Source organism: Netta rufina (genome assembly GCF_964035555.1).
Source record: "Netta rufina genome assembly, chromosome: 2".
In the NCBI taxonomy this organism is placed as follows: Eukaryota; Metazoa; Chordata; class Aves; order Anseriformes; family Anatidae; genus Netta; species Netta rufina.
Window position 1 is genome coordinate 35,369,359 of NC_140124.1, and position 27,991 is coordinate 35,397,349.

At 37.2% G+C, this 27,991-nt stretch overlaps 1 protein-coding gene across 3 annotated transcripts in view; it reads right to left on the reverse strand.

Annotated features, from left to right (window-relative positions):
• The window catches only part of SKAP2 (src kinase associated phosphoprotein 2), a 116,303-nt gene that overhangs the window by 44,516 nt on the left and 43,796 nt on the right, over window positions 1–27,991 (reverse strand). For all 3 annotated transcript variants that reach the window (XM_084282511.1, XM_084282510.1, XM_084282512.1), the window contains 2 exons: window positions 4,186–4,263; window positions 3,367–3,450 (listed from right to left, as the gene is read on the reverse strand). In XM_084282511.1, coding sequence (XP_084138637.1) covers window positions 3,367–3,450; window positions 4,186–4,263 — 162 coding nt within the window. The remainder of the gene's footprint in view (window positions 1–3,366; window positions 3,451–4,185; window positions 4,264–27,991) is intronic.

Consider the following 27,991-nt stretch of genomic DNA (forward strand, 5'->3'; position numbering starts at 1 on the left):
TTTTTCTTCCGCCTATGTCACTACATTGGCACTATAAACTGAAGTGTAGGTAATTAGGGAGAATCAAGACTTGATTACCAATTTCAGTTATCAATTACTACCTTGCTAAACATATAGCTGATCCCCCCAGCTTGCTCAGACAGAAGGGCATATAAAACCGTGGCTGTTAATTTATTCATTTAAATTAACTCTCCTGTCCATACGCTTTGAGGTCTGAAGGGATAGAAGTACTAACTAGGTGACTGAGTACACACGCACTGCTAGAGATCACAGAGAAAAATAGTGATACCTGTAAACAGGGTACCTAACTCAGGAAGCTACTTCATGGAAGCAAAGAAAAGAGAAGGACTGTATATGTTTATGGAAGGAAAAACTATGAAAACGAGGACCAGAAGAGCTTCTAGAAAGCCAGGCCTGCCGTGGTATTTGAACATGCTTCTCTTCAACATTGTGCTGCACTTCTGTGTGGGCCACATACCGGATTAATGTTGCAGCACAAGTGCAAAAATGGATGCACTTTCTGCAATACACACTTCCGACGTTTAATTAGGTCAAATCTTTAAGGTCTGTTTTTCCATCACTGATCAGGAAACAAAAATGTAGGTGACATACTTAGACCTGTCTGTATTGCAGAGATAACTGCTTCACTATCCACGCTGCACTGAAAGTATCAGAAAAAATAGGGGAAAAAAAGAAATAAGACATGAATTAGCCAGCAGGCATCACAACCATTAAAAGGATGCTTGTAACTTCTTATGTGAACACACACACACAGTCATTTACTGTATTTTCACGGGCTTTAGCTTTTACTGTATGCTTCTGGACTAGGCCACATATTTTTCATTAGCAATACACAGGTCTGAAAAATGGTTCCACAACTTTTCCTTACATGTTCTTGTCTGTTCTATACCCTTCCATATTTATTCTCCTAATGTTAAAAAAAAGAAAAAAAAAGTTACTATAATTAACAGTGTTTTGGAAACATCAAATCATCTACACAATATAAATCTTTACCCTCAAATTTAGCACTCAGTTACACTGATATTTAAGCATATAAAAAAAAAATCAAAACTTGGACAACAAAATACATGTTTTACCAGATATAACTTACCCTTCACAGATTAGTGGTCTACATGTTCTGAATTTAAAAACATAAACATAGCAAAACAAGAAATAGAAATCCCAGCCACCTCTCTGACCTGTGCCACCCAACACTCACAGCACTAAATTTCTCATAAAGGTAACATGCAGCATGACTGCAAGCATACATGGACCCACTCATCTGCCTGATCTCTTTAAACTGGGTTCACATTGACAAAAGGGGAATTTTCCTATTGCATGAATCTGTCAGTAAGCAGGGCCCAGCTGATACAAAATGTTTGCAGACAGGCTAGAGCAGACCAACATCACTTAGATAACTGCCATCTAAATAGTTCTGGAGGTGGCAGTAGTTTTGTATTAAGCCAACTGAATGCATATTTCAGTTATCCTACAGTTGTGAACCACACAGCTTCCTTCTCCACATGACCCAAGTTATCTGGTGCAGCACCGAAGGTCTCAGCTAAAGAAGGGCCCAAATGCTACAGCATGTTTCATGCATCTGAGATGTTTGCTTCCTCAGTGAGCTAGTCATGGAATCCAGACACATCTACACAGATCCCAAAAGATGCTCCATCAACTATGCACCTCTCCCATGTCATTAGGGTATGGTTAGGTGATCTTCCCCAACAAATCTGTGGCCTACAAAAGCTCTAAATGTATAAGCCAAAGCATGTCTGAAAATCAATAAAGGAAAGCTGTCCCAGTATATCCCAATCAATTACTGATTTTTCAACCAACCCCAAACCCCATGCTGCAGAACATGCTTCCAGTGCTTCCAGGTACCTTAATTTTCAACACAGGTATTAGAAATTACAATGCAGCCTTGACAGCCAAACTGCTACAAAAGAAAAATGGAAGAAAGGAGACAGGCAGTCTTCCTACCTTAATCCAAAGACCAAAAACTAGAAGATGAAAAGCCAAAGCTTTGAAAACCCAAAACAATCTTTAAGAATTAGCAATATAATGTCAAAATATATATATATATGTTTTTGGGGTTCTATATAACGTGCAACTATATATAAACAATCAGCACAAACTAATTTTCCAGAGAAAATAACAAATTACTATAGACAAAACAGTATTAGGCCACAGGTCCTCTTTTTTTTTTTTTTTTTTTTTTTCATTTTGCTAAGAAAGATTGTTTATGCTTTTGAAGCTTGACCAATCTGTAAATCCCAAGGAAAGAGTAAAGTAGAAAAGGGGACATACAGCAAATATAGTAACAAAATTCTGGAAACAGAATTTGAGAGGAAACTGCAGCAAGATGAAAATCAAACTTAAAAGTCCAAAGTACATGAGATACAATTATATCCTTACCTTTTCGTTTTTTTTTTTTTTAAAGACAGAATGAGTTTAACTGAGTCAGCATGTTGAGTAATGAAACAAACTGAACCAAATTAAATTAAAACCATATGAAAAGACTATCTGCACTAATCTCATGTAGAGTCATACGAACATAAGCAGAAGAAAAAAGTTTAAATTGAAAGTTTGCACAGAAATAAGTTCTGTTTTTTCTTTAAGAAAAAAGAGACAATTGCACTTTTAATAATTACAGATATCACTCTGTATAGTTTACCTTACCCTCAAATACAAAATACACTTGGCACACAATTTAAAGGAAGTTTTATTTGACTGAAAATTATTTAATATTCAAAGTGATATCCCAACACTTATGCCAAATTCTTTCAAAACTGACCATCAAAAATCACATTTAGAAGCTAGCTTTAGTCTCCATGACTGGCTTCTAGTTAAATATCTTATTTCATTTCTAACTTTTCCAGAATGTAATTTAGAAAGAAACATGAAACTCCACTGTGTGGTTTTTAGACATTTTCCTGGAGTCAGACATCTTTAAACAACAAAGAAGGTGTAATTGCTGTAGGGTATTTTAAAATGAAAACACCATTTGGACAGAAAGAGCATTTGCTGTCCAGTACATTAATTAAGTACTAGAATACTATCAAACCTAATAGCTAGCTGTTATTGGCACATAAGGTAGCTTTACAAGTAATTTAAACTTTTTTCCTCAGTTTTCCTGCTTTATAAAATGGGCACATCAGTTACATATCCTCAGAGATTTAATATTTTATATATTTATAAAATTCAAAGCACTGTTTTACAAACTTTTTTTTTTTCAAAAGTTTCATTTGCCCTTATTTTCTCAGTTTCCAACTCCACCAGAACTTTCATTTTTCCTCTTATTTTCATACTTCTTCTCTTCATTAAAAGATCATTTTAAAGGTTCATCATTATTATTATAATTACCTTTGTCACTTCCATAATAGTAGAAGACTGTCTTACTGATGACACACCACCGCTTTTGCCATTCAAAGCCAAGAAAACTGTGGTCTGCAAATAATATAATTTGTGTTACATCACTTTACAGCATTATTGAACACAAATGTGTTACTTCTTTTTGAGGGTGAGGGAAGAGGGAGGAGATTGGAAGAATGCTAAGTAAAGGAAGCAAAATCTGGACGTGAAGAAGACAAATGTATGGCACTGAGAAGGAAAACCAGAAATAAAAGCTGGTGGCAAGGAAGTAAATGGGAATTTGAAAACATATAAAGAGAGAAGTCAGGTGAAACATTAAATATAAAGAAATTATGAACAACTTCCTAAATATTTCCTACAGTTATTGCTGCATTAAGTGGGTATTAAGGTGACAATATAAGATTTATTGAATCAAGGTAAATATTGACTGAACCAAAGCTGAGATCAATATTTGCCCTCTTGAAGGAAAATAAATCTTGATGCTCACTGAAACATGAAGTCAACATATGGTACTTTTACATACGTTCCTCACGTTTTCTTCAAAAAGTACCTAAAAGTCTCTGAATTATGGCTGATGCTGGACTTTCACAGCATGATTTTTTTAGTCAAAGAAATGGAATTTTCTTTTATCAGTATAGAAGCAATTATTTGCTGTTCTTTCTTTTGCATCATAATGATTCAACATTTCAATTTCTATTCAATTTTATCACTCTTGTATAAAGTTGTATATGCAACTTCAAATACTGACACATAGATGTCCCAGATATAAAACACAAACTAAATAATTTTCACAAAGATAGTTAAACTTACCTTTTCTGCGTTTTTCCAAATATCCAGCCTTCAGAACAAACTGAAGATCTTGACATGCAATAGGAGGAAACAGATTCCCTGAAAGAAAAATAAGTTCTGTAAATTCCAGCTTTTCAAAAAAAAAAAAATATAGTAGCATTAATGAATTCTTATACTCTTAATATGCAGGAGCTACAGGAGAAAATAATTCTAGTAACTACTACACCAGATTATTTTAAGTACAAAAACTATGAATGTTAGAGCTGTTGCTGCTGTCATCACCACTAAGAAAAATATAGCTATGTAGCTGCCCCTACAAATCTCAGAAGAAAATGAAAAGAATATAAATTAAACAAATTATGGCAACTTAGTTAACTTGTGTTTTGAACAGGGTCAGCAAAGTCAGCTGGTAATAAAAGCAGTGATTTTTCAAATGTGCAAACAAAAAACAAGTATCACAATTCACGCAATTGTATCGAGAATCTGGTTTTCAATAATAGCTTCACACAAAAATATCTTGAAACAACATACAAGGTGAAGAGCATATATTATACTGGAAAAAAAAAATAGATGAAGGGATGATAAAATGTAACACCTGCTATTGACAGACACTGCCTAATTTGCAATATGATAGCAAAGCACTGTTTAGACAAATAGGATTTATAAGGTGAGACTGCACAGACCAAAGACATTCCACAGAAGCCTACACAATTGTTGTTCGACAGATATTATTTTCAGATTTTGTAGAGCACTGCTGCATCTGCAAAATGGTACGAACCACTGTTTTCTTTCCTCTTTCTCAACTATTAATTCATAGCTAGAAGCATAAGATTGACCAGTCGACCCTAACTCAAATTAAAATAGAAATGTAGGCATTAAAATTTGCACTTCCACCCTACATCTTTCCCTCAGTAAGTGAATAAAATTATGATTCAAACAAAACTGCTAGTTTTCAGAAACATTTTAGATATGTCTAATAACACGTACAGAATGTCTCACTGTTTACTGCAAGCAAAAAATCAGAACAAAAGCTATTGCTGTGCTGCTGCCTTTTTTTTTTTTTTTTTTTTTTGAGTGTGTGAGCATCACAGTGAAGTTCCTACTACTTACAATCATCAAATATTCATAAGAGTCACTGTAGGTAGGTGGCAAGCTTACACGGTAGCAATTCTTCATCAAAATATATGTAATCTCATTAAGTTCTACCCATAAAAATATGCAAAAAAGCACTGATATCAGCAGACAACCCCTGTGCTAAACAACCACTTTAAACTGTGTGTGGTGGGTTAAAGATCAATTGTTTGACCTTGAACTAAAAACACTGTCTCTGGAAGGCGCTATCTACTTCCTGGGTTTTTAGGTTGTCCCTTATAATAGATTTGTTTTTTTTAATTGGCATTCAAAAATGAGTTAGTTTATCGTTGCCCTATTTAAATACAGTTGTATGAGGGAAACACAAGAAAAAAGGTAGGAGGATACAGGGAATATTATTTTTATAAGTACAAAATTACTCCTTAAACAACACAACTTGCTCTTCAGACAACAAAAGACTGAAGTTTGTGTTGGATACTAAGGTTGTAGACAGAATTTTACATGAATTGGCATTTCCACTGTTTTGTTTTTTTTCAGCTGGGCAGCACACTAGATATCATTTCAACTTTTTTGGAATTCTTACTCCTGTGTTAAAAATACAAGAGCTACTGGCTCCATGTACAGACACGTTCGGGTGATGCAGCTGTTCCCCCTCTCTTGATATGTATGCAACCACTGCACAACTTTAAATGAGAATTTGACACAAAGACACTTGCTGGCTGGTATATAGTAAGTTTAATAGTTACTTAAACAGATGATCTAATGATGATATTATGAGTGGGGGAGGGGAAGAGTTTGTACAAACAGACATAGTGTGCTGCTTTAAGTTGGTCATTGGGAGGCATCAGTGTGCAACACTTCCAGCTTCACCTCACCCAGCAGGGCTGATTTTAAAACGGAGCATCCCCACAGATGTGTAGGGGATAAAACCTAAATAAACAAACAAAATTAGTATATTTTTGAATTTAAGAATTCCAACAACTAATTGCATTCAGTGAACAAATTAAATGGGACATAAAGCCCCAAACATACTAAGGGGACTCGTTCAAGTTATTCTGCCTATGGGTATGACCCTACCTGAAGTATTTCAGAGAGCTGTAGTCAGTATCCCACCCAACCTCCAGTTTTGTTGCTTCTGCTGAGACCAGTTGGGATAAATTTGATGATGGCAGTTTCTGAAACTACACTTATCTACACAGGGCATTGACAGCTTGTGAGAAAAAGAACCTGCATGATAAAAATGCCGTCTTCCACTGGTTTTGTGACACTGCAGAATTAAGTCTTCCACCTTCAGCCTGAGGAGAACCCAGTTTCTTTTCCTGTTACTCAAAGCTACGACAGCAGCACCATGAAACAAAATGCAGCTGGTCAGCCTCACTGTCGACCAAAACCTGTAAGTAGCCCAAGCAGAAATAGATCACAGGCTTATTATCCTACTGCTGTCTGAGAAGCCTGGAAACCATGAAACATGATGAAACTTTAGTGGAAGGGCAGGGGAGAGGGACCAAACTGTAATATTCCAAGACATATACAGCTGTACGTGAAAGAAAAAGCATAAATCTGACTAAATTCTCTCTTTCATTCCCCTGCACATCTAGAGGAAAGGGGAGGAAGAACAAGTAGCATCAAAAGGATAAAGGAAAAAGAAAGAACCACCTCCTCTCATATTCATATTAACTACAGGTGTTGTGCATATGCAGCAGGAAGAAGGCACAAACATAGACTAAATCTTACCCCTGTACTGCAACACAAACAAGGAGGGAAAGAAAGAAAAGAGAATTACATTTTCCTTCCAGCTACCGCCTAGAGCCAGCGCAAAAGACCCCTCTACCTTTCTTCTATTTCTTTCATTGCTTTAAATCCTGTTTGAGACATGGACAAGAGGGTAGAGGGAACTGCAAGCCCTATATGTGGGAGCTCCCAACTAAAAGTTTGGGATTTGCATAGCAGGTTGCTTTTTAGCTGTTGCTTTCAGTCAAAATGTTGCTTCCCCATTCATTTGAAATAGAACAGGCTTGGCACAAATCTTCAAAAAATAAAATAAAATAAAGCAGCACTTTGTTATAGTACAGCAGCTTTTGTTTACGTTACACCAGCAGCTGAGATCAGAGACTCATTAAATGACTACTGTATGGAAGTTTGAATTAGACAGCTCCTTCTCCAGAAAATCTACTTAACACAGAGACTGCCAAGAAAGAATGAATATTTTTTAAATCACGTATTCCTTTTGAGTTTAGAGCTCTGAATTCTCAAATGCCAGTCCCATACTATACTCTCACGCATGCTCCACGACTTCTTCAGAGCAAGGATAAATTTCTCCCCTCCCTCACAGATGCAAGTGAAATGGTCTGGATCTCAGTCTCCTCTAATTCACTGGAGATTGTCCCCCATAAGAAATGAAACTTAGAGATGCAAGGAGCTTGCATCTTAGGAATGCCAAATAGCTTCTACTGGTGTTAATTTTCTTGGGTGCCTCAGTGTTTGTTGCACAGATAACATATAGCCCAATTACTACCAGATCAGAGTAAAATTTCTCTCCCAGAATCAGCCTAACAGAGACCACCAAGACTTGCTACCTTTTTTGCCCCTTACAGTCTGTCTCCAGATATGTCTCAAGAATTTATGAATAAAGACATTACCAAAAACCCATAACCTTTCCTATTTTCTCCTCTGGTAGGCTGTAGGTTTTCAAACCAGGTGTAAATACTAGATGAAAGTGGCACTGTGAGTCAAAAAGTGGTCTGTTGCTTGCAGCTGTGTGAGTTTACAGATACAGGTACAAATGTTGCTCCTGTGAGCCCCTGCAGATGCCATTTCTGCAGCCTTGACAGTGGTGGGCAGGTACAGAGCTGAGAACACAAAAACGTCTCCTTTCCATTCCCGAGCTCCTGCTTCACAAATAATGTCTTGAACTTTCTTCTTTTGATGTGAAAATCATGTCTATACTGTCCAATATTTGGGGAGATGATTATCTCGCATCCCCAATAGATAGTATAAAATGAGGGAGGTCCATCTGCTTACTGTTAAAGGTTTTCCTTCTTTCTTGACCACCCACTCACTGACGAATCCCCCAAAATAATTTCTCATCTTATCCTGGTGGGAATTACTGCAATGTACTCCAAACCAAAATCTGCAGGCTCCACTTGCATATTCCCAGACTGATGCATACAAAGACCAGATAAAAATATTTATGAGGCCTAAACCTTCAAGTCTTGGAGAAAAATAAATTATACATAAATGCACCAGGTTCTTCCTCTTGGTTCTAGGCACTCTTGTGCCAAGTGAGCAGCTGGCAGTTATTATAATGCTATTGCTGCCAGGCTGAAAATTCCTCCACTGAAAAGAAAGTGAAATGCTCTCACTCAAGCATAAAGCCAGCTTGTTTACCAGCCATGCTCTGCCTTCAGAAGTGAGTGAATGTTACCAAGGTAGGTGTATTAATGCACAGGTCCCAGTGCACAAATCCCACAAATCCAGTGCATCTTGTGACTTCAGAAAGACCTCAGCCTGAAGTTGATGGCATAGCTAGAATTTTTGCAAGTTGGTAATCTCACGGTCAAAAGCCTGAATAACGCAATTTTGCCCCCCATTACTTAAAAACAGTTTAATCAGTGTCACTTTACATGATAAAGTATGAAATTTAATCATTATACATGGCATTTTGAGTTCTAGAAAATGCAACTGTGTAAAAGTTTAATTCTTCATACAGAACAAAGCCAAACAAAAGCAGGTTGTATTGTTCTGCACTGTACACCAATTGGAATATATTTTTTTAATTTCTTCAATGTGGGCTAAGGGATACATAAAGCAAGAAATAATTAGAGGTCAATGTATTTTAAAGAGGTGCTTAGCATGCTTATGGGAAGTTAAAGAGGCGAAGTGGAGATAAGTAATTCAGCATCAGCTAAGCTGATTACAGGCCCATAGGTCTAAGTATTATAAAGGTAAAGTCTTCTTGCTTAAATAAGAATCGTTCACAATTCTTCAGTCCTTGGAAAAAGAAACTGTCAAGACAAAATACATTAATTTGACTGTAGTGAGAACAAAAACAGTAACTTTATCTTCCTTTAACTTAAAAAATAGATATAAAATCACTACTCTTGAAAATTATTTTTCCAGCTATCTTTTCACTGTGCTGAAGACCCATTTATAGGAGAAAACAAAGGAGAAACTGAAATCTATTCCTATTTGAATTATTGCTAGTAAAAACTTTGACATCAGCTAGAAACCAGAGAGGAAAATCTGTTAAAATGCAGAAAATAAGATTTTCTTCTCTCAAGCTCAGAGCTTTTAGGATATCTCTTGGGCAAATAGACAAAAAAAAATCTGAAAGTTTTTTTGTTAAAGTGTAAGCAAAGAAGGAGTACTGTTTCTAGCAACAAAACATATTTTACTCCTCTTTCTTTTCCTTCCATCCCCCTTCTCACAGACATCTCCCAAAATTCTTCATACATCTCTACTTCATTTTGATCTGGAAATACAGCGTTTACCCATTTTTAATAGCTACTGCAGAGGGATTCAATTAACTTTGAATCTGTACACAGCAATACAGTGGGGTCACATCTGTTGCACAACCACTGTGAAGTTAGGCTAAAGAAGAGGTGTTTTACTTTTATAAGCATGCCTTCTCCCTACCCTTTTTTTTTTTTTTTTTTTTTTAGTGAAGATTAATGTATACTGAACTTAAAAAAAAATAATAAAGAAATCTCATTTCCCAGAGTCTTCTGATTAAGGAAAAGCCATCAGTTGGAAGTTCACATAAAATCTCTCTAGCTTCATTAACCGTCTTCAACACCTTCATGAAGGCTACTTTAGTACTTTGCCAATGTAGCAGCCTAATAGCTATGAATTAGTCTAACGTGCAAGAATGAAAAGATAAATCTTAAAGAAAACATAATTAATTTAGAGCAATAAATGTAACATTTGGGTTCTGAAACATTCATTCATGAAAAGTTCACATTTTGGCCTTCAGAATGTTCCAAAGACTCTCTAGTCTGTGAAGTTTTGCTCCAGAGCCATGCCTAGCATTCACCATCGTGTTCTCTAATAATTTATAATTATTCCTTCAAAATACTCCTACTTAATATACTCCTCTGAGAAGAGCCAGCCGTGTATTTTATTAAGAATACTTAAAGCAGCATCTGTTTCTAGTTATTTAATTCTTTCTAATTTGGGATCTGAAGTTTGGGCTACGAACACTAATACTACACCCTCAAAGGCCTAAATGCTGACTTTTTCTTCTTCACTCCTCCCGTGTAAGGAGAGAGGTATGAGGATTTCTCCTCCCTTCCTTCCTGTAAGTTCAGGAGAAGGCAGTGAGCCAGGCAGCCTGAAAACCACTGTGACATATTCTTTACAGAAATACTGAGCTCTTTTAAGTGCTTAGCATGCTTGAAATCTCTTTTAGTCATTTTCAATTACCCCCTAATTAAATAACTGTGTATTTAGATATTTTAAATTAACAAAATCTTACATCTATGGCTTCTCAATTCTCATCTGTTTTCTGTGCAAAGCTTCTTTAATAGTTGTAACATATTTCATTTGACAAAGGCTTCTTTTTTAAATAAATTACTGGAGTCAGCCACTCAGTCTCCATTCACCAGGATCCACAGCTTAATGGAATTATCCTGGATCACACACTGCTTGCCTAAACTTAACTTTGAATTTGCAAGGTCTTCATAAACCAGTACGGTCCTGGACTTATGCATTCTTTTGATGGCTTTCAAATTGGTTCTAAAACACCCACTGTCACATTTTGCATAACACGTTAATATACAACAGAGATAATGGTTTTTGCCCCTTAATCCAGATTTGACTTTCTCATGGATAATTGGTAATTTTAAAAAGCAAAGAAAAAGAAGAAGCAATATTTTCCACTGTGGGCTGCCATTATCCCTCAGGGTTACAAAACCAACCCTGGGATGCTTCACAGGAGCAGCCCTCCCGCTTCTGCTGTTTCTCAAAGATTCTCAGGCAAGACAACAGAAGGAAGATACAGCAATAAAGAAAAGGTCTCTTGTACAAGCTCTACTGCTCATACCACTGCAATACAAGGCACAGAAACTTTAAAGTTTTGCTTACATCCCTCCAAGGATCATTACAGATTAATCAATCATTCTGGAAAGAGGCAGAAAGGTTTCCATCATCCAGAGGTCCACACTACTGCTAACAGAAAAGCATGTCTGTCGTAGAAGTTGAAAATACAAATTATGCCCATGTAACAAGAAGCTCAGCTTCCTACTTGGTTTTCAGAAATAAAATCTGCAGGAAAATGCACAGATAAAAGCAATGCCTCTCCACCGCAGATAGAAGACAAAAAAAAAAAAAAAAAAAAAAAAACACATCATGGTTCAATTAGGGGTACTGGAAATTCTCATGAAATGATGTAGGCAAGCTGAAATTTCCCAGCATCATCTCACAGACAAGCACACACATCCAATTTTGATTAGAAACCCTAACTAAGGATTCAGAATATCCACACAATAGTTGAACTGCAGAAGGTGCTGTTAGCTAATCAGAGAAAATTAAAAGGTCAGGAATAAAGAGTCTACAGCTGGAGTATGACCAGCATGATGTCAAAATGCATATGGATAGCATCTTTAACCACATCATGATTCCTGTATTCCCAGATGACTAATTGGAAGAAAGTCCTATAGGTTTATCAAACAGCAAGTTAAAAGCTAGTATTTAATATGGCCAGGTGAAAAAAAACAATTTTCAGCTTAACATCTAAAACATCTGGAAAAGGTAATACTACAATACACCACAGTTTACTACTATTTTTAAATAACCACCTGGTAAGTATAAGAATCCCTTGGAAATAAGCACATATCACAATGCTTAACAAAAAGTTACAGAAATTGGAACAAGATTTCTATTACTTTCCTGATTTTGTCCTGACTCTTTGAATTAGTAGTTTTGAAGAGTCTAAAGTTTCCTCTTTGGTTGATTGGCAGATTTTGTTCAGCAAATGAGCCTAAACTGCCAGTAAACAATGACAACTATTAAATATTTCTCATGTTGAGTTAAACACATTTTGGCAGAAAAGCTGCCAAATGCCACTTCTTCAAAAGGGAAACAATGAACTCTCAAATGGTATTTTAAAATATGTAGTACACGTTCTTTTAGTTTCAGCATCCTAGTAACCCAAGTATTTATTACTCAACAACATTTTGACATATCTATGAGAGCTTAAGTGAATTCTGTGACTGTTACCCAGATTCATTCTGACTGTTATCCAGATTTTGGTAATACCATCCAAGCTGGATTCTTCACAAATCACCTATCAAACAAATAGCATAGAATTTTTCTTCCTCTTAATTCATCTTTTCCCAATATTTTGTTGCACTGTAATCTCTCCCAAGGAAGATCTGTTGCCTATAACTTTGTTGCCTAAATTGTTCACTTTGTAGTTCTGGAAGCTTGTTTAAGGACACTGAAAAAAAAAAAAAAAAAAAAAAGTACAATTGGAGAAATGCCAAATCTAGCTGTTTAGCTGAAAGTGAAAATCATCCAATGTGAATTTCAATCTGTGATAGAGATATTTAGGCATTTAGGCAGGGGAACATTTTAACTACTGCTCTCATCAGAAAGGTAACATGCTGTGTGTACAATAAGCAATATCGAAGAAATCCAGAGAAAGAAGGAAATTCTCAGACTACCATAAAACACCAATGAAAACCCCCAACATAAATTGTTGGATGTTTTATATATGAAAGTCACTCATGCCAAGTGGCAGCCCTCTTGGCTTAGTTCTGTAGGCTGCAAAGTTCCAACTGTTCTGACTGCTGGCCAAAGTCTTGGCCTGCTAAGCTTCTGAAAGGAAACATGCATACACACTTTGAGCATTTTAAATGCTCCAACAGCTCATATCCGTGATCAAAAAAATTTTTAACATTACTGGTCGGTGCTGGAAATCTTTCATCTGTATGAAGGAAGAGATTAGAATTCCTACAGTCAGCTAAAACCAGAACCAAATCTTTAAAAGTGGCATTTGCAGATTTCAATGAAGAGAGGTCTAAGAAAGCTATAATTTTCATTTTCGACATTTTATGTATTCCTGCAAACACAAAATGGCTTGAATGTTCTGCCTCATTACCTCATTTTGATACATTTCTTCTACTACTGATAATTTAAGTAAAAATCTATGATCAGCGAACTATCACACTAAAAGCTCCTCTATATCCAAAAGCTAATGTGGATTAAGATGGAGGTAAGACTTTCCAGTGTAGTCTGCAAATGAAGACAAGCCTTTATAAAATAAAAACAAAAGGGAAAAAACGTCACATGAACCTTTCAAGTTCACTGCTGCACACAAAACATACGTCAAATATCGTTCATTATGGAGACTTAGTCTACTTCAATAACGACATTGCACTTTAAAAAAATCTGCAGAGAAAGACTATTAGAAGGTTAAAAAAGATTGTAACAGTAAAAAATAAAAACAGGAGTGACCAACACAGTGTCTTTATTTATAAGTACTCTGAAAGAGGTAATAAAAATCCAAAGTTTTTATTGTTGAAGAAGTATATAGGTATTTTCAAGCCTCCTCTCATAAGGAGTTTGCTATCAGAAAGATAACAAAATTCTCCATTTTGTTCTAGTTGCATGTGACCCAACTTAAAAGAATACAGGAAACACTGCAAGAAGCTAAGAGAATACTTGGTTTTCCTGAAAGCTCTCCAGGTGTCAATTGCAGTGGTCACTCACCTTGCAGTACTGAGGACAATGGGAAGAACCATCTTCCAATACCAACTCCAATTTTAAAAAGAATTAACTTTGCTAATACTTTCACTGCATTTGAAGTTTTCAGAAGAAATCCACACTTTTGAAGATGCAGGCAACAAGAGAAGCTCTGGCAGAAGCTATTCACCGAACAGCAAAGAACAAATCAGACCAACTTCACCAGTTCACCTGTAAGTCCAGTTTTATTATGTCTAGTTACTTGAAACACCCATTTCAATTTTAAATGATCTGAGCAATACCAAGCTAGACAATGGACTTTTTCCACATATGATTATCATCATTCTGAGATGACTCTATACAGCTATTACGGGTTTTAGTACCAAGTGGCATACTAGGAATATCTTTATTTGCAATAAACAACAATTATATTCATTTTTATTTGGAAAATTTCACTTGAACACATCTGAATCTCTAAAGACAGAAACCAGATTAAAATCTTCTTTGGATACCATCTATGGAATTGAAATCCAAAAGCAAAAGAAAGTCACTCTGATTGACTTCCTTAATGCCAACTCATGTTTACCTATGGTTAAAGCATACAATTTCTTCATCTTCAGTCTCTACAACAGGAAAATTGGAAGAGTTAAGGTATTGGAAGTTCACAAACCAGGATTATCACTATATTCTGCAACAGGGATGACAGTTTGGGAACAGAAAACTGAGGGAATAGCTGTGATTCGATTCTTTTGTGTCCTGTCTATATAAGACTGGAAAGAAGACACACTAAGAGAAACAAGCAAACAAGCATTAAATAGAAAAAAATAAAGAAAAAAAAACGTAAAGACTTTTACTATGAGGAAATAACTGCATAGGTATCAGGAATCTTTTCAAACTCCTTCATCTCTTCCTCTGTGTGGTATGTGAATCAAGGGACACCTGCGTTGCTCTTAATCCCACCATTGCACATAAACCTAACTTAAGAATTAGAAGGACAAGCCAGCTGATGAACATACCACTGTTGAAACTCATGCCAGTTGTAACTCTGAAGGTGTATGAATCAACTGAGCCTTCTAAATGAGCACTGTTGCTTAGTCTGCGGGACAGTATTTAGTGGTAGCATTACAATCTGAGGATATACGTGGGACAAGATTAGTAGGAAAAGTAATCTTTATCAGACTAGTAACACCAAAAAAAGCCAGTCAATCCTTTAGATAAGCAAAAGAGCTCATCTATATAAAAAGTCCCTCCCCCACATCAGCTAGTTAACACACACTCCTTTACAAGCCTGGCTTAATAAAACTAATGAAAATACAGTGTCACTCAAAAGCTGTACTAAAAACAAGGAACGTGGTGAACCTGTAATCATTTTTTAAAAGTCACATACAGTGTTTTCTTACAATTTAAAAATTGTTGATTCAGTTCTCTTTAGAAGCGCGCAGAAATAATAATTGTGTCAAAGCTATAAACAGGTATTGCCAAAATTTCAACTGAGCAAATTTTAAAGTTGATCTATGAACACGAAAAAATGGAAATGGGACTTTTAATGGAAACGCTGACACAACTATGACAATGCTAACGGCAACTGCTATAATAAATCTGTCAGTTTCTATAATGTCTATGACAATCCCATTAATATGAATGATGTACACTTCACATAGCATACTACGTAGCAACTGCACAAGTTATATCATCTTCATTCCAAGTAACAAATCAGTAATCAATATTTGTAAAAGCAGACTAATCCTTTGTAAAATCACTGGTTTAGTGATTGAAGAGTTTGCTCAATTTACACAGTTAATCCCTCTTCATCTGCTTGAGCCCTCTATTTATTCCAACCACTTACAGTGGTAGCTGTAGCAGATTAATACGTCCCCCCATGCTAAACATGTCTTGACAATTGACCCAGCATATTGCTGTCAGGATAATCTTTACAAACACTGAGCTTTTCTTACCAAGCCTGAAGGCAACATTTAGAAATCAAAAGTTTACAAACAGTCTCAGCAACACCCTCTCGCACATATTATCACATTTCCATTTAATTATTTCTTGGAGGCAGCACCTACTGTCATATTTTCTAGTCCCAAAAGGTACCTTTCTGAATTTTTTATTCATAAAGTTAAACGTTATTATAATACAGTTGCACAAGGAATTCTGAGAGAAAGAAATTTCTATAGAAACACAAAAAATAGAAAAGAATGTGTTGGAGCATATTAAGTGAAAAAATGACATGGCCATCTGTGCAAATACAAATAAATTAGCATCCTTTATTCGAAGGAACGAGCTGAAGCAATAGAACTAAATTAAGATCAAAAAAAAAAAAAAAAGCACAAAGGTCACCACATAGTCTATAGTACAAGAGGAACAAAACAGTGATGCTTAATTAGAACAGAGACAAAAACATTTGGTTACATCTACATACATCTCTGTAGCTTTGAGATTAATTTTACAACAGAGATTGGCGTGGCCCTTCCAGATTTTCCTCTGTTTTGAGACTTTTACCCCTCCAAGAATGCTATGCTAAACTCAGCCAGATTTGAGGGAGTGGTTGTTTTGGGAAAGGGACAGGCGTTTTGTTTGTAAATTTGTTTGGGTTTTTTGATCGTTTCGTTGCTGTTGTTTTGGTATGTGGTTTCCTGTCCCTCACCAAGGGCAAAAAACAAGAAAGTATTAAGAGAAAAATCAGAGAAACTGGTGCTGAGACCAGAAACTGAAACATGCTGGGTTGGCTTATACATTCATTACTGGGCTACAGAGCCTAATTTATCCATCTGGCTCTAGAAATGCAATTTAGATTCAGGCATGCACTTAAACACAACTGGCAGAGCAAGAAACTCTGACAGAAGTCACCAGGTATAGTCACAGCATACATAAAAACCTTGGTGTGCTTGATTTATAATTCAAAATAGATCCACAGGGAAAAAATAGCATTGGAGCACTAGCTTTAAGGGGCAACAATGAACTTCAACCTTGAAGGCTGAAGCCCAGCAGAGGGATTTAGATTCTGTAACAACAGAATCTTGTTAAGTAGGTGGACTCAGCACACAGATTTGTTCTGTTTGTTTCACTGTTAAGATCTTGTCAACCTTAAAAACCTAAAAACATGACCAAAGACACATGCTACTACACAGAGCAACCAAAAGTTTATCATTTGTTTATTAAACATGAGTGTCACTGTTGAAAAACATCATTTGAAGGATGCAAGAGGTGAGCTGCAGCACAAAACAGATCACCATATTTCAAGAAAAAGACACCAATCTTCTGACCCCCCTTCCACTCTAAGAAGAGCTTAGCCTTCTAAAAATTAGTGACTTGACTAACCATTTGAAGCTAGGTGTGGTGACAAAGACTCAGAGGCAAGTAGTGAACTTTGTGTCTGGTCACATCCATGCTATCCTTTTCAGGTTGAGAAGCAGAAGACGTGCAGGGCACACAGCACAGCACAGCACAGCACATGAAACTTTCTCCCAGCAAGTTCTAGGAGAGTTTTAGCCAGTCAAACTCAAATTCAGAGTCAAAATAATTTTTTTGAACTAAAATTCTAGATTTTTTCCTTAAGGCAAGCCATCAAAAAAGATGAAACCTGAATCTTAGTGGTTAAAAAGCATGCTAGGATGCTTATTAGGAAAAAAGGCATTTTGTAGATATGTGAGGGATTATAAATTGCACAGTGGCTCACATTTATCAATCTTTCTTCTCTTATTCAGATGTTCATAAATTGAATCTCACTGCGTAGATCTGGAAGCTGTTGCATAAAATATTTTTGACAAAAAATGCATGCGGGACTTCAACAGAGCAATAATGGTACAGCTCAAGTGTAGCTTCAATATATAGTTGGGTTATGGAAAGAATGTCTAATCAGTTTTAATTTGCAATACCTCAAATGAACAATAAAAAGAGCACACACAACAAAGACACCTATTGCAACTGATGCTCTCACGATGAGTATCTTGGGTATAGCCTGTAAGATCAAATAAGAGAGTTGCACTTTACCCTATTGACAGTATTACTTGGTTAAGCCTAGCTGCAGTTAGTCCTGACTGACTGGCGGATGAACAGTGAAACCAACGCTCTAAGGGTTGTCCTGATAGCTTCCAGTGGCGCAGTTACATGGTAAAAACCTAGAGCGTATTCGTCCACTATGATTTCCAAAAAAAGTTGCATGGTATTTTAGAGTGTTTAGTGAGATTTGTTTTCTGATGTCCTTTTTCTCTGCTCTCAAGCATTCTCCTATGAACCACTCGGTTTCAGCAACTAACAGCAGAGACTGCTAATCTGGTCTCTAAATGATGTAAGAGTGCCAAAAAGAAAAAATATAAATAAAAGGCAGCAAGAAAGTCTGCAGCAGCAACAAAATCTTTAAATATCTTGCACTTCCATGAACTCTGTCCCACTGCCATTCAGTGAAATTTGGTCAGGAAAATGCCTAGGGAGCCAGGCTACCACCTGGCACCACCAGTGAAGGGGGAAGAAAAAAGAAAAAAAGCGAGGCCAGTCTTCTGATTTGCAGCACCCCAAGGTGCCAACAGGATGGCACATTATTTTTGCCTCCAAATTTGTGGTGAAGGGCTGAATGAGTATCAGGACAGCCAGTGAGCTGCAAGTCTCTGCAGGGCTTAGCCATGCAGCTGCTAGCAATGTTCCTGCTTAAGGCCAGGCTCCAAAACTGGGAGAAAAACAGCTGGAGCTATCAGACTGCAGGTGGTGGGGCAGTGGCAAGACTGACAGCCCAGAATGCTGAAATCCTGAGGCCATTTCTGTGAAGGCAGCCAGTCACGAAATATTGCCTAAGGTGCCTTTTAACCCCCTAATACACACTGATCCTGTGGACTCCACTACCCCGTAGCTGCAGAGTTGGCCAACACAGAATAGACGCTGAGACATCACAGGGTTATAATTGGTTTAACAAGACCTTTTCAAGAGCTGACAGGCAATTAAGTCTTCAGTATAGCTCTAAAATATTTACTCTAACTCCCTAACTGCATATAAAGTCACATTTCTGAGTACATCACAATTCCAGTTACAACTAGCAATGTTTCTTTCAGGACTTTTAAGCAACTTTTACATAAGTAATGTAGAAGATGTGTGTATTATTTAAGATCACACGTATGAATAAAGACATTCCCAAAAACACTATAAGCAATATGTGGTTTTCCCCTAGAATACTGTTACATGCTGTGCTTTTACCAACGTTTTGAAGTACAGAATATTTAAATAAATAAGGCTAGGTAGTCAACATAACCCTGTTTCCCTTGTTCAGTTTGTCATTTCCTCAGCATAAAAGATGCTGAAACTACTTCGCTTTCAGATATCTCAACAGAAATAAACATGCATGTATGACAACTACCCAGTTACATGTTGTCTGCAAAGGTTCATATCATGCAGAAATAGGAGTGAAAAAATATAGTCAAAGGAAGATTTTGTGGTGAGAATGATCAGTTGATTAGGTACAGGGCAAAAAAATATACATAGAGGTTGTCAACACTACTGTCATGTATAGAAAGGAAAATTAAGTCATTTGTTATTCTCAGTTGGAGAGGTCACTAATGTTATCTTGCACATGATGATTTGATGCACTACATATGATTAATGATTGTTTAAAGGACACTGCCAAGGTCTGTAGGTCAGACTATGACCTTCCTTTTTTTTTTTTTTCCTCCAGATATCCATAAGCAGAATATTTATAATTCTGTAAGTTCCTTCCTCCCTCTTGAAAATATTTTAATACTATCTACTACTATTAAAACAAGAACTCCAACAGTAGAAGGTGGCAAAACTGAAGGAAAAAATCCAGCAAGGAAGTGGCTCATAATCATATTTGTAACGTTTGGTTATTTTAAATGTTTGGTCCAGTCGCAACCATCACATTCAGCGCATTCCATCTCAACTGCATGGGTATTTGCAACCTCATTTATGTACCTATCTTAATGCTTTAGAAGAAAATTGCATACACCTGGAGTTAAAGTTTTTCCTCAAAAGTCACTTTGAGATGCTTCAGAATTTTAAAGACAAATGCAAAGTGAAAGCGTTTGTTCTTTTCCAAAGAACTGAAAAGCAGAATTTCTTCTCTAAACTCAAAGCATACAAATTACATTCTTTAATGGGTTCTCATATTTCTGGCCAGAGTTTTAGTTCTTTTTATCTCTAAACTAGAAAAGGGATTTTATGTTTTTCAATTTGTGGAGAGAATCTATTTTTAGCCATTTAATTTTTCATATATTTTTAATTTATCTTAAAATCTGAGTTAAACCATTAAGAAAACATACAGTAAAAGTATTGAGGAAAAAAAAGGAAGGGCCATATTCTTGTGACTGGCCAGCTATTCACAAAACTTCAGGAACTAAACTATCTTCTTGATCATGCTTGGAAGTCTCAATTGTATAGAAACATGGAGTCACGCAATTTTCTGTCCATTGATATGGGAACAGCTGTTTGTTATCCAGGCCAAAATCATCTTCAAACAAGAAATGAGCACTACCACCATTTGTATTTAAAAAATAAAATAAGGCAAAACCACGAAACATTCTTAGTAATAATACTAGTTTGGTTTTTGTTTTTGTCTTTTAAACTTCAAGAGGATTGCAAAATTTCTTTTGAACAGATTTTTTCCCATTACATTCCAGCAGCTCTAGAGGAAGAGACTTTTTATACATCATTGTTACGTGACACTTCAGATTTTAAAAATGCAACTCTGTGGTTACATTTTTTCTTTACTGCTGTACTTTTAAATGTTTAGTAACAGATTTCTGTATTGCCCATGTATTCTTCTACTTTTCCACAGGGTAGCAGTGTGCTTCAGAACAAGGCCACCACTGTGGGAATATGAATGAGTACACAAAATCCCTGCAGAAAGCAGCTGTTCCCTCTTGTACATATGCAAATGCAAGAATGCTAAATAATGAGGGCAGCTTTATCTTACAAAGGCAGAGAACAACAGAGCCAAAGTGGACTACAACAAAGTTTTTGTAGGAAGCAGTGAACTGAACTCTGGAAGAAAAAAAAAAAAAAGATATTCTTCTAAATATTCTCAGCTGTGAGAATCACGCATCTGAGGAAAATACTGTTTTGTTTTTTTTGTGTGTGTGCAAGAATTCACATTGAAAATCAGTTTTAAAACCCATAAGACAAGACATAGATACAAATATATCTTTTCTACGACAGTGAGTTTATTCAAAAAATTATGTAATTAAGACAAGTCTGGACATTTTTTCCCCAATACTATCAGTCTTATGTATGACCTTGGACAAGTCATTGAATCTAACTCAGTTTTCCTGTCCATAAAACTGAGATAATACCTCTGCCCAGGGCTAGTGGAAAGCTAAACTCATCGTCCATAAGCGTGATTTGAAATAGCAAGGTGAAAGGACTTTATCAGTGTTACATACTGCTGCATTTTTCATTGCCTTTAATAAGCCTAATGAAACCATGTAAATTTTGAATGACAACATTAAGCAGATTTTCAGGCCAGCTCTTGCTGGAAGTAAAAGGCATTACAGATTTCTTGAGATGACCCCGATTTGAGCTCTGACAACTAATGGCTGAGTCAGAACATTGCTATGTGAAGTACTGTGAAGAGTCTTCCAGATGTCAGTTTTTCTAACAGGGGACCGTTTATTCAATACTGGAGAGAGCAGTTGCATCAGTGATAGAATAGGAAGAAGAAATGCTAGAAAAGGAGAAATGTTTCACATCTGCTTATTGGTTAAGCCACAAGCAACACTAAAATCTTTCAAAGCCTATGACCGGAATTCACTAGTTAAGTTTAGTACAAACCACGCTTCTCACCAGCAAGTGCACAGACAAGAAGAACTAATTTATCAAACCAAAAATATACAAGCCACAGATTAAACTGCTCAGTTCTCCACACTGATCATTAGCTACATCCCCATACCATTAAAAACTGTCACCACAACCCTATTTTTTTGGTAATAATACGCACACCTTGAATTCATAGTCTCATAAAGAATATCCTTTGGCAATACATATTCTGCTACAACGCTGAGCGTCACATGTCTATCTCACCTAACTGCGTCGTGCTTAGGGCTACCACAGCTGCTGCCCTTTTAAACAAACGTAAATCTATCTCAGGTTTTAACCTGCATAACTCAGCATCATAAATAGTTACACATAAGGTACTGCCTTAGTTTGTATGCTCTACCTGACATGTTCTACAAATCAAGATATACTTTTTTCTTTTAAAAAAAAGAGCTAAATCAAAACCAAATTAGTTCATCTGCTGTCCTCAAATGCCATCTACAGAGAACATGCTTTTCATTGAAGGAGTCTGTGAGCAACACAAGACTAAACTTCTTTGAATTAAGATCTTCTACATTATTTCTTTTAGAGGTATGCTCAACAGAAGTATTTTTTAAAAAGCTACGCTTTTTACTGGCATTGAGCTTCATGTTTGTACTGATCTTTAGTACACTTGACATGCCTGCTACTTTGGGCAGTGGACTACAATCTTTGCAGTCACCGCCTGTGGTACAAAGCTATATATAGACTTCTGCACATGTAGCAGGCTAAACTGCCGGATGCCCTAAGCCCTCAGTCTCGTAGCTACTACATTTGCATGAAGTCAGCTCTAAACCGCACATAAATTAAGGACATTTTTGATACTGTGTCATACTTGTTGCATATGCCAGAGTAAACTGAGTATTGGACCTGTCAACATCTGAAGGTCTGCTTTCATGATGGAGTATCCCAACAGACATAGGAACACCACACTGTTGAAGCACTAAAAACTACAATACAAAAAGCAGATTTCCTTCCCCAACAGACAGTATTAGAACAGCAGACAGCAGAAAATAAGCAAAAGCATGTTAAAATAAGTGTACTCCCACACACATCTGCCATGGGTTCTCCTAAATTTACAAAAAAAAAAAAAGTGCAATGTTTATGTGGTTAGCTTTCTTAGCGGACTATCAAAATTTTCACCTCCTCTGGGAATGAAACATGGAAGCATTGTAAAAAGACACCAAGGACACCAGATGTAAGAGGCAGTCTTTTTTAGTTTTTTGTTTTTGTTTTTTTTTTTTCTCCCTCTTGACACACAAGAGAATTTCTAACGCCAGAGCAGAAATGAGAATGGCCAAGAACTCATGGGGTTCCCCTCAGCCTGTCCAGCTTCCAATGCCTGTTTCTCTTCATTTCCTAATCCTCTTCTAACATTCAAGGTGGGAAACAGCAGTAATCCGTAAGGGCAGGTTGTAAGAGCACGCAAGGGGCACGGGAAATAGGCCTCAAGGCCTAAGTTAACCTAGAAGCTGGGCTTGGCAGAGCTGCAACACAAAATGCACCAACTGCAGAAGGTATCACTCAGAAGGTGCAGTTTTCAGAAACACAATATAAGAACATTAAACCATTAGAATGTCCAAAGAAGGGCTACAAAGATGGAGAAGGGTCTGGAGGGCAAGACATATGAGAACCAAGGCTGAGGTCCCTTGGTTTGTTCAGCCCAGAGCAGAGCAGGCTGAGGGGAGGCCTCATGGCAGCCTGCAGCTCATTCACGAAGGGAGCGGAGGGGCAGGCACTGAGCTCTGCTCTCTGGGGACAGAGATGGACCCGAGGGAACGGCATGGAGCTGGGACAGGGTAGGGTCAGGCTGGGGGTTAGGAAAAGGCTCTGCATGCAGAGGGTGGTGGGATTTGGCCACTTCCCTGGGGAGCCTGTTTCACAACTCCAAGACTGCCGGAGTTAAGAAACACTTGGACAACACTATCAGACATATGGTTTGAGTTTTGGGCGGTCCAGGAGTTGGACACTATGATCCTTGTGGGTCCCTTCCAACTTGGAATCATCTATCCTTCTGTGATCAAGACTACCGGGGAAACAGGGATGTATGTGAGAACCAGAAAGATTTCTGCCTATCAGAGGTGGAAGAACGCATATGAGACAACAGGTACCAGATTCAGGAAACTCATTTTTGCCATAATATCTATGGATAAATACAATTTCCCAGAGGAACTGTATCTTCCAATCTTAAATGCAAATAGTTAATGTGCAGCTTTCCAGACAGAAGGTATTTGTTTTTTAAATGGTCAAAGTTACCAAGCCTGGGACACTCTCCTTAGAGCCTGACTTGACCATTTTGTTGTCCAAAACCCCTCTTTCCCATTCCACTTCATTCTGTTCCAGTCATTCCCTTTTCTTGTATCTCTTAACCATCTCTGAAAACATTTTTTCTTCTGCACCAACTCTTACAGTCTTAATCCTGTAAAGCCCTTCTGGTGTCCAGCACTGTCATTTTCCAGGCTGCTTCCTTCTCTCATCATTTCTGCTTTATCTCCTCTTTCTCCATATTTTTGGTCCCCCTCCCTGAGATCCCACTATATTTAATTGCCTCCTCATTTATGAACAACTAACCTCCCTGCATTACCCAGAGATCATGTTGTGCCCCTACTTCACTCCCTGGCACTTCTCCACATCAGGGAGATTCTTAGCCAAGCGTGCTCTTTATGTATTCCTACAAATTCTTCTCCTGCCACAGTCCTTCTAACTGGGTGAGCATGCCTATCTTCACTGGGCAGAAGTCCTGTTGCCAGCTAGACTCACAGAAATAGACTGCCGAAACCATCTGCCCAGGAGAGCTATGGCAAAGGGGTTGCACAGGTGTCTGGGACTGGTCTGCAAGACAGGTCAGCTGTTTTGTGGAGAGCTCATCAATCAGGAGTTGCCACTCCCGTAGGTTATGACATTCCAGGGAATGAGGTAAACACGAAGACATTTGTTGGCTTTATCCTCTCCTTTCAATGATTCCTTTGATCAGCTTTGAACATCTCATTAGAAATGCAACAAAGTATCCTATTACCTTCCTATTTTTAATCTCCTTTTCTGTGTTGTGGCCCCAGTCTTGGGATCACACAGGTACACTCTTACAGCATTAAACTGTGAGAAATGCTTTGGGTCCCAAAGTATATTAGTATATTATTGGTCCCCATGCCAATCAGCTGGGGAAAGGAGGGGGAAGAAATAATAATAAATAAATAAATAAAATAAATAAACAGGTCTGAGAAAGATCTCAGAGCTCTTTTACCTGCTCTTACTCCCACACCAGGGCTGGATTTACTTATAGTATCTGGCAACAGGTTTGATAACTGCTTCATGGACAGCACAGCTATGCAGATAAAGGCAATAACATACTGAGTATGGTGGAGTATCCTTCCCAGCTGCCTTCCTGTGATTCTGAATGAAAAATTCAAATACACTTGTACTAGCACCCATGCTGGACACACACAAACTGTGGTCTCAAAAGCAGCAACTTCAAAGTTGTACATCTACCATGCCCATGCTAATTGGCCCCACTTCTCTGAATGGCTGTTTTGCCCAGGGCACTGCTGCGAAGATAGCGCTCCACTATTTCTCATTCCAAGACTAACAATATAAGCACTACTCTATGAGTAGCTCAGGCACCATACTGGATTGCACACCCCTGCATTTTTTATTTGCAGAATACCTACCACAACAGGACCCTATTTTTGTTTGCAGCCTTAGAGAGCTAGAGAAATGACAATGGTAAAAATAAGAAGCGATGTACGTGACAGAGAGCTTGCATCAACATATTTGGAAAGCTCTGTACAGAGCAGACTCTCCTTAGAACATATATTCTCTTGCCACAGTTATCCTCAAAACCCTTGGGACCAATACTGATATGAAAGTATTTCATAACTAAGAGGCCTTCAGACAGCTATAACCAACTTCCACATTTATTTATTCTAATATCATCTGCTGCATTCATAGCATGCATTTTGTCAGCATGCCTCTATGAAACAGTCCATCGCACAGAGCATGGCTGAAATACAGAGCAAAAGCCATTGTAATAAATGTAATTAGTATTGTAGCAGTACCATATGCACTAACTGTACTTCACTACGAAAGCTTACACAGATCACTGCAACATAAAAATGTCCATTAAAATAATGTTAATTGTATTTATTAGTACTGTATTTCACAAGATATTAACTACAGCTGTTGCCTATGCTCTGTTTACAAAAAAAAAAAAAAAAAAAAAAACAGGAGGTATCAAATTTTAGAGAAATCCGTGTTATTCAGCACTGTCCAAATAAAAGCAGAAAGTTTAAAAGCAACCAGTTCATTTACAACATATGTACTCATAATAGCCAATGTATTCCACAAATGCAAGGAGAAAATACCGGTTTGATGCACAAAAATTGTCAAAATCTTTCCTTGTTCTACTTTCTCCAAAGACAAGCAAAATCCATCTCTTTTTTTTTGTTTTTAATTTCAAATTTAAAACAAAAATTCTCTATTAAATAGTTGACATTTAATTCATATCAGTATAGACTAAGACATACACTCAAATTGAAATACAGAGCAGACTTCCACTGTTGCAGCTCTCAAATGCACACAGCTACCTTACACTGAAATGTTTATTAGCATGATGGCAGGCAACTATTTGCCTAACAAAATGAGGGACACTGACAGGATTTTCCTTGAAAGGCCTGTTTAGTTTTAAAGTACATTTGAATTAAATGTGAGATCAATATGTGATTTTCTACAGGTTTGGGGACCATAAATGTAAAGCCCCATCCCGCACTCTATTTTAATTGATATGTATACTGTTCTTTCATTTCAAGAAGGTTCAGACTGCAGAACCTGAAAAACTTCACCATTACTTTTAAAAGGTGAATAATCACACTAAGCATGACAAGATGATTACAGTGCTAACCATGGAATCTGATTTATCTTTGAAAAGATCAGTTTAAATCATCAGAAGATGCATTTGGTTTTATTGGAGATTCATCATACTGAAAGCTTTTTGAAGAAAACAACAAAAATAGTTCTGTTTTAACATTGAGAAGGGTCAGACTAATAGACATAAATTATTTTGGTGCCTTAGTGCACCAAACACCTGCGCAGAGCTTTTCATGGACAAGTGGCTGAGTTATAGATAGCTTTAGTTTTGAAAAGGCAAATCAGTTCAATATAAAGATGCAGATGACTTGTCAGCCATACTTAGCACAATGAAACTTGTGCTTATGGAAATACAGAGAGAGGTTAGTATTGTAATTTGCCAAAAGGTGGACCCAAACTGCAGATTCCTGAAGATCTTCCCAGCAGTTTTTAACACCTCGAGCCCCAACATATTGAGATAGAGGACATCTCATGCAACTGCACCACATATTTTTGCCAATGAATTAAATTTCTAGCCTGATGTGTATCAGTTATGCTGTGATACAATGATGCTGTTCGAAGAGGACCTGGGATAATGGATGTCTGTAGAATGAACCATTACACCAGACAAAGGCAAAGACAGATACATTAGGAAATTAAAGTAATCACAGACTTAAACAATAATCTTCAGTTAATATGATGGTACTTCAGTACCACCCTAGCAGCAAGTGAACAACTTCTATTAGGATCGGCAGACATTGAAACTGGACAAGGACAGAGCACTTTTCTTAAGCCTACATCATTCTCTGACTTGGATCAGTTTTATGCTTCATCCCCCCCCTCCTTCTCCAGAAGACATCACAGGGCAACCAGATGTGGCTTTAGCATCACAGCTTTACAGATTCAATCATATGATGGAATTACCATACTACTGAATTGCTTTCCTCATTAGACATTTTTAGTGTTTATTTCCCAACCTTAATGGACTTGTAAGGATGACATTTCTGGAACTGCTAATTATTCCCACTCTTTAACCAATCACTGACTCCATAGCCTTAACTATCTATATTGAACCACAATAATAAGAGTGGAGCTCTATCAGGGAAGCAGAGCTTAATCACCAATTCTTTGAAAGTTGAAAGGGTCCTCCTTTCAGTAACCTCAGCCAAACTGTATTCTTTCAACAACTGACTTAACTGACTGAAAGATGAACGTGTAGAAATTTTGCTGTTACTCATAAAGGAGGAGACTCTAAAGAAGGTAACACTTAATTCTGTGCAGAAAAAACATACAGCCTTAATCGGCTCCTTCCTTCCTTCCATTTTCAAATAGATTTGTGTTCTTTACTGAACTATGGAAACATAAGGACTCGAGTTAGTACAGCTGAGTAGTCTAGCACATATAATACATTTAATTTGAA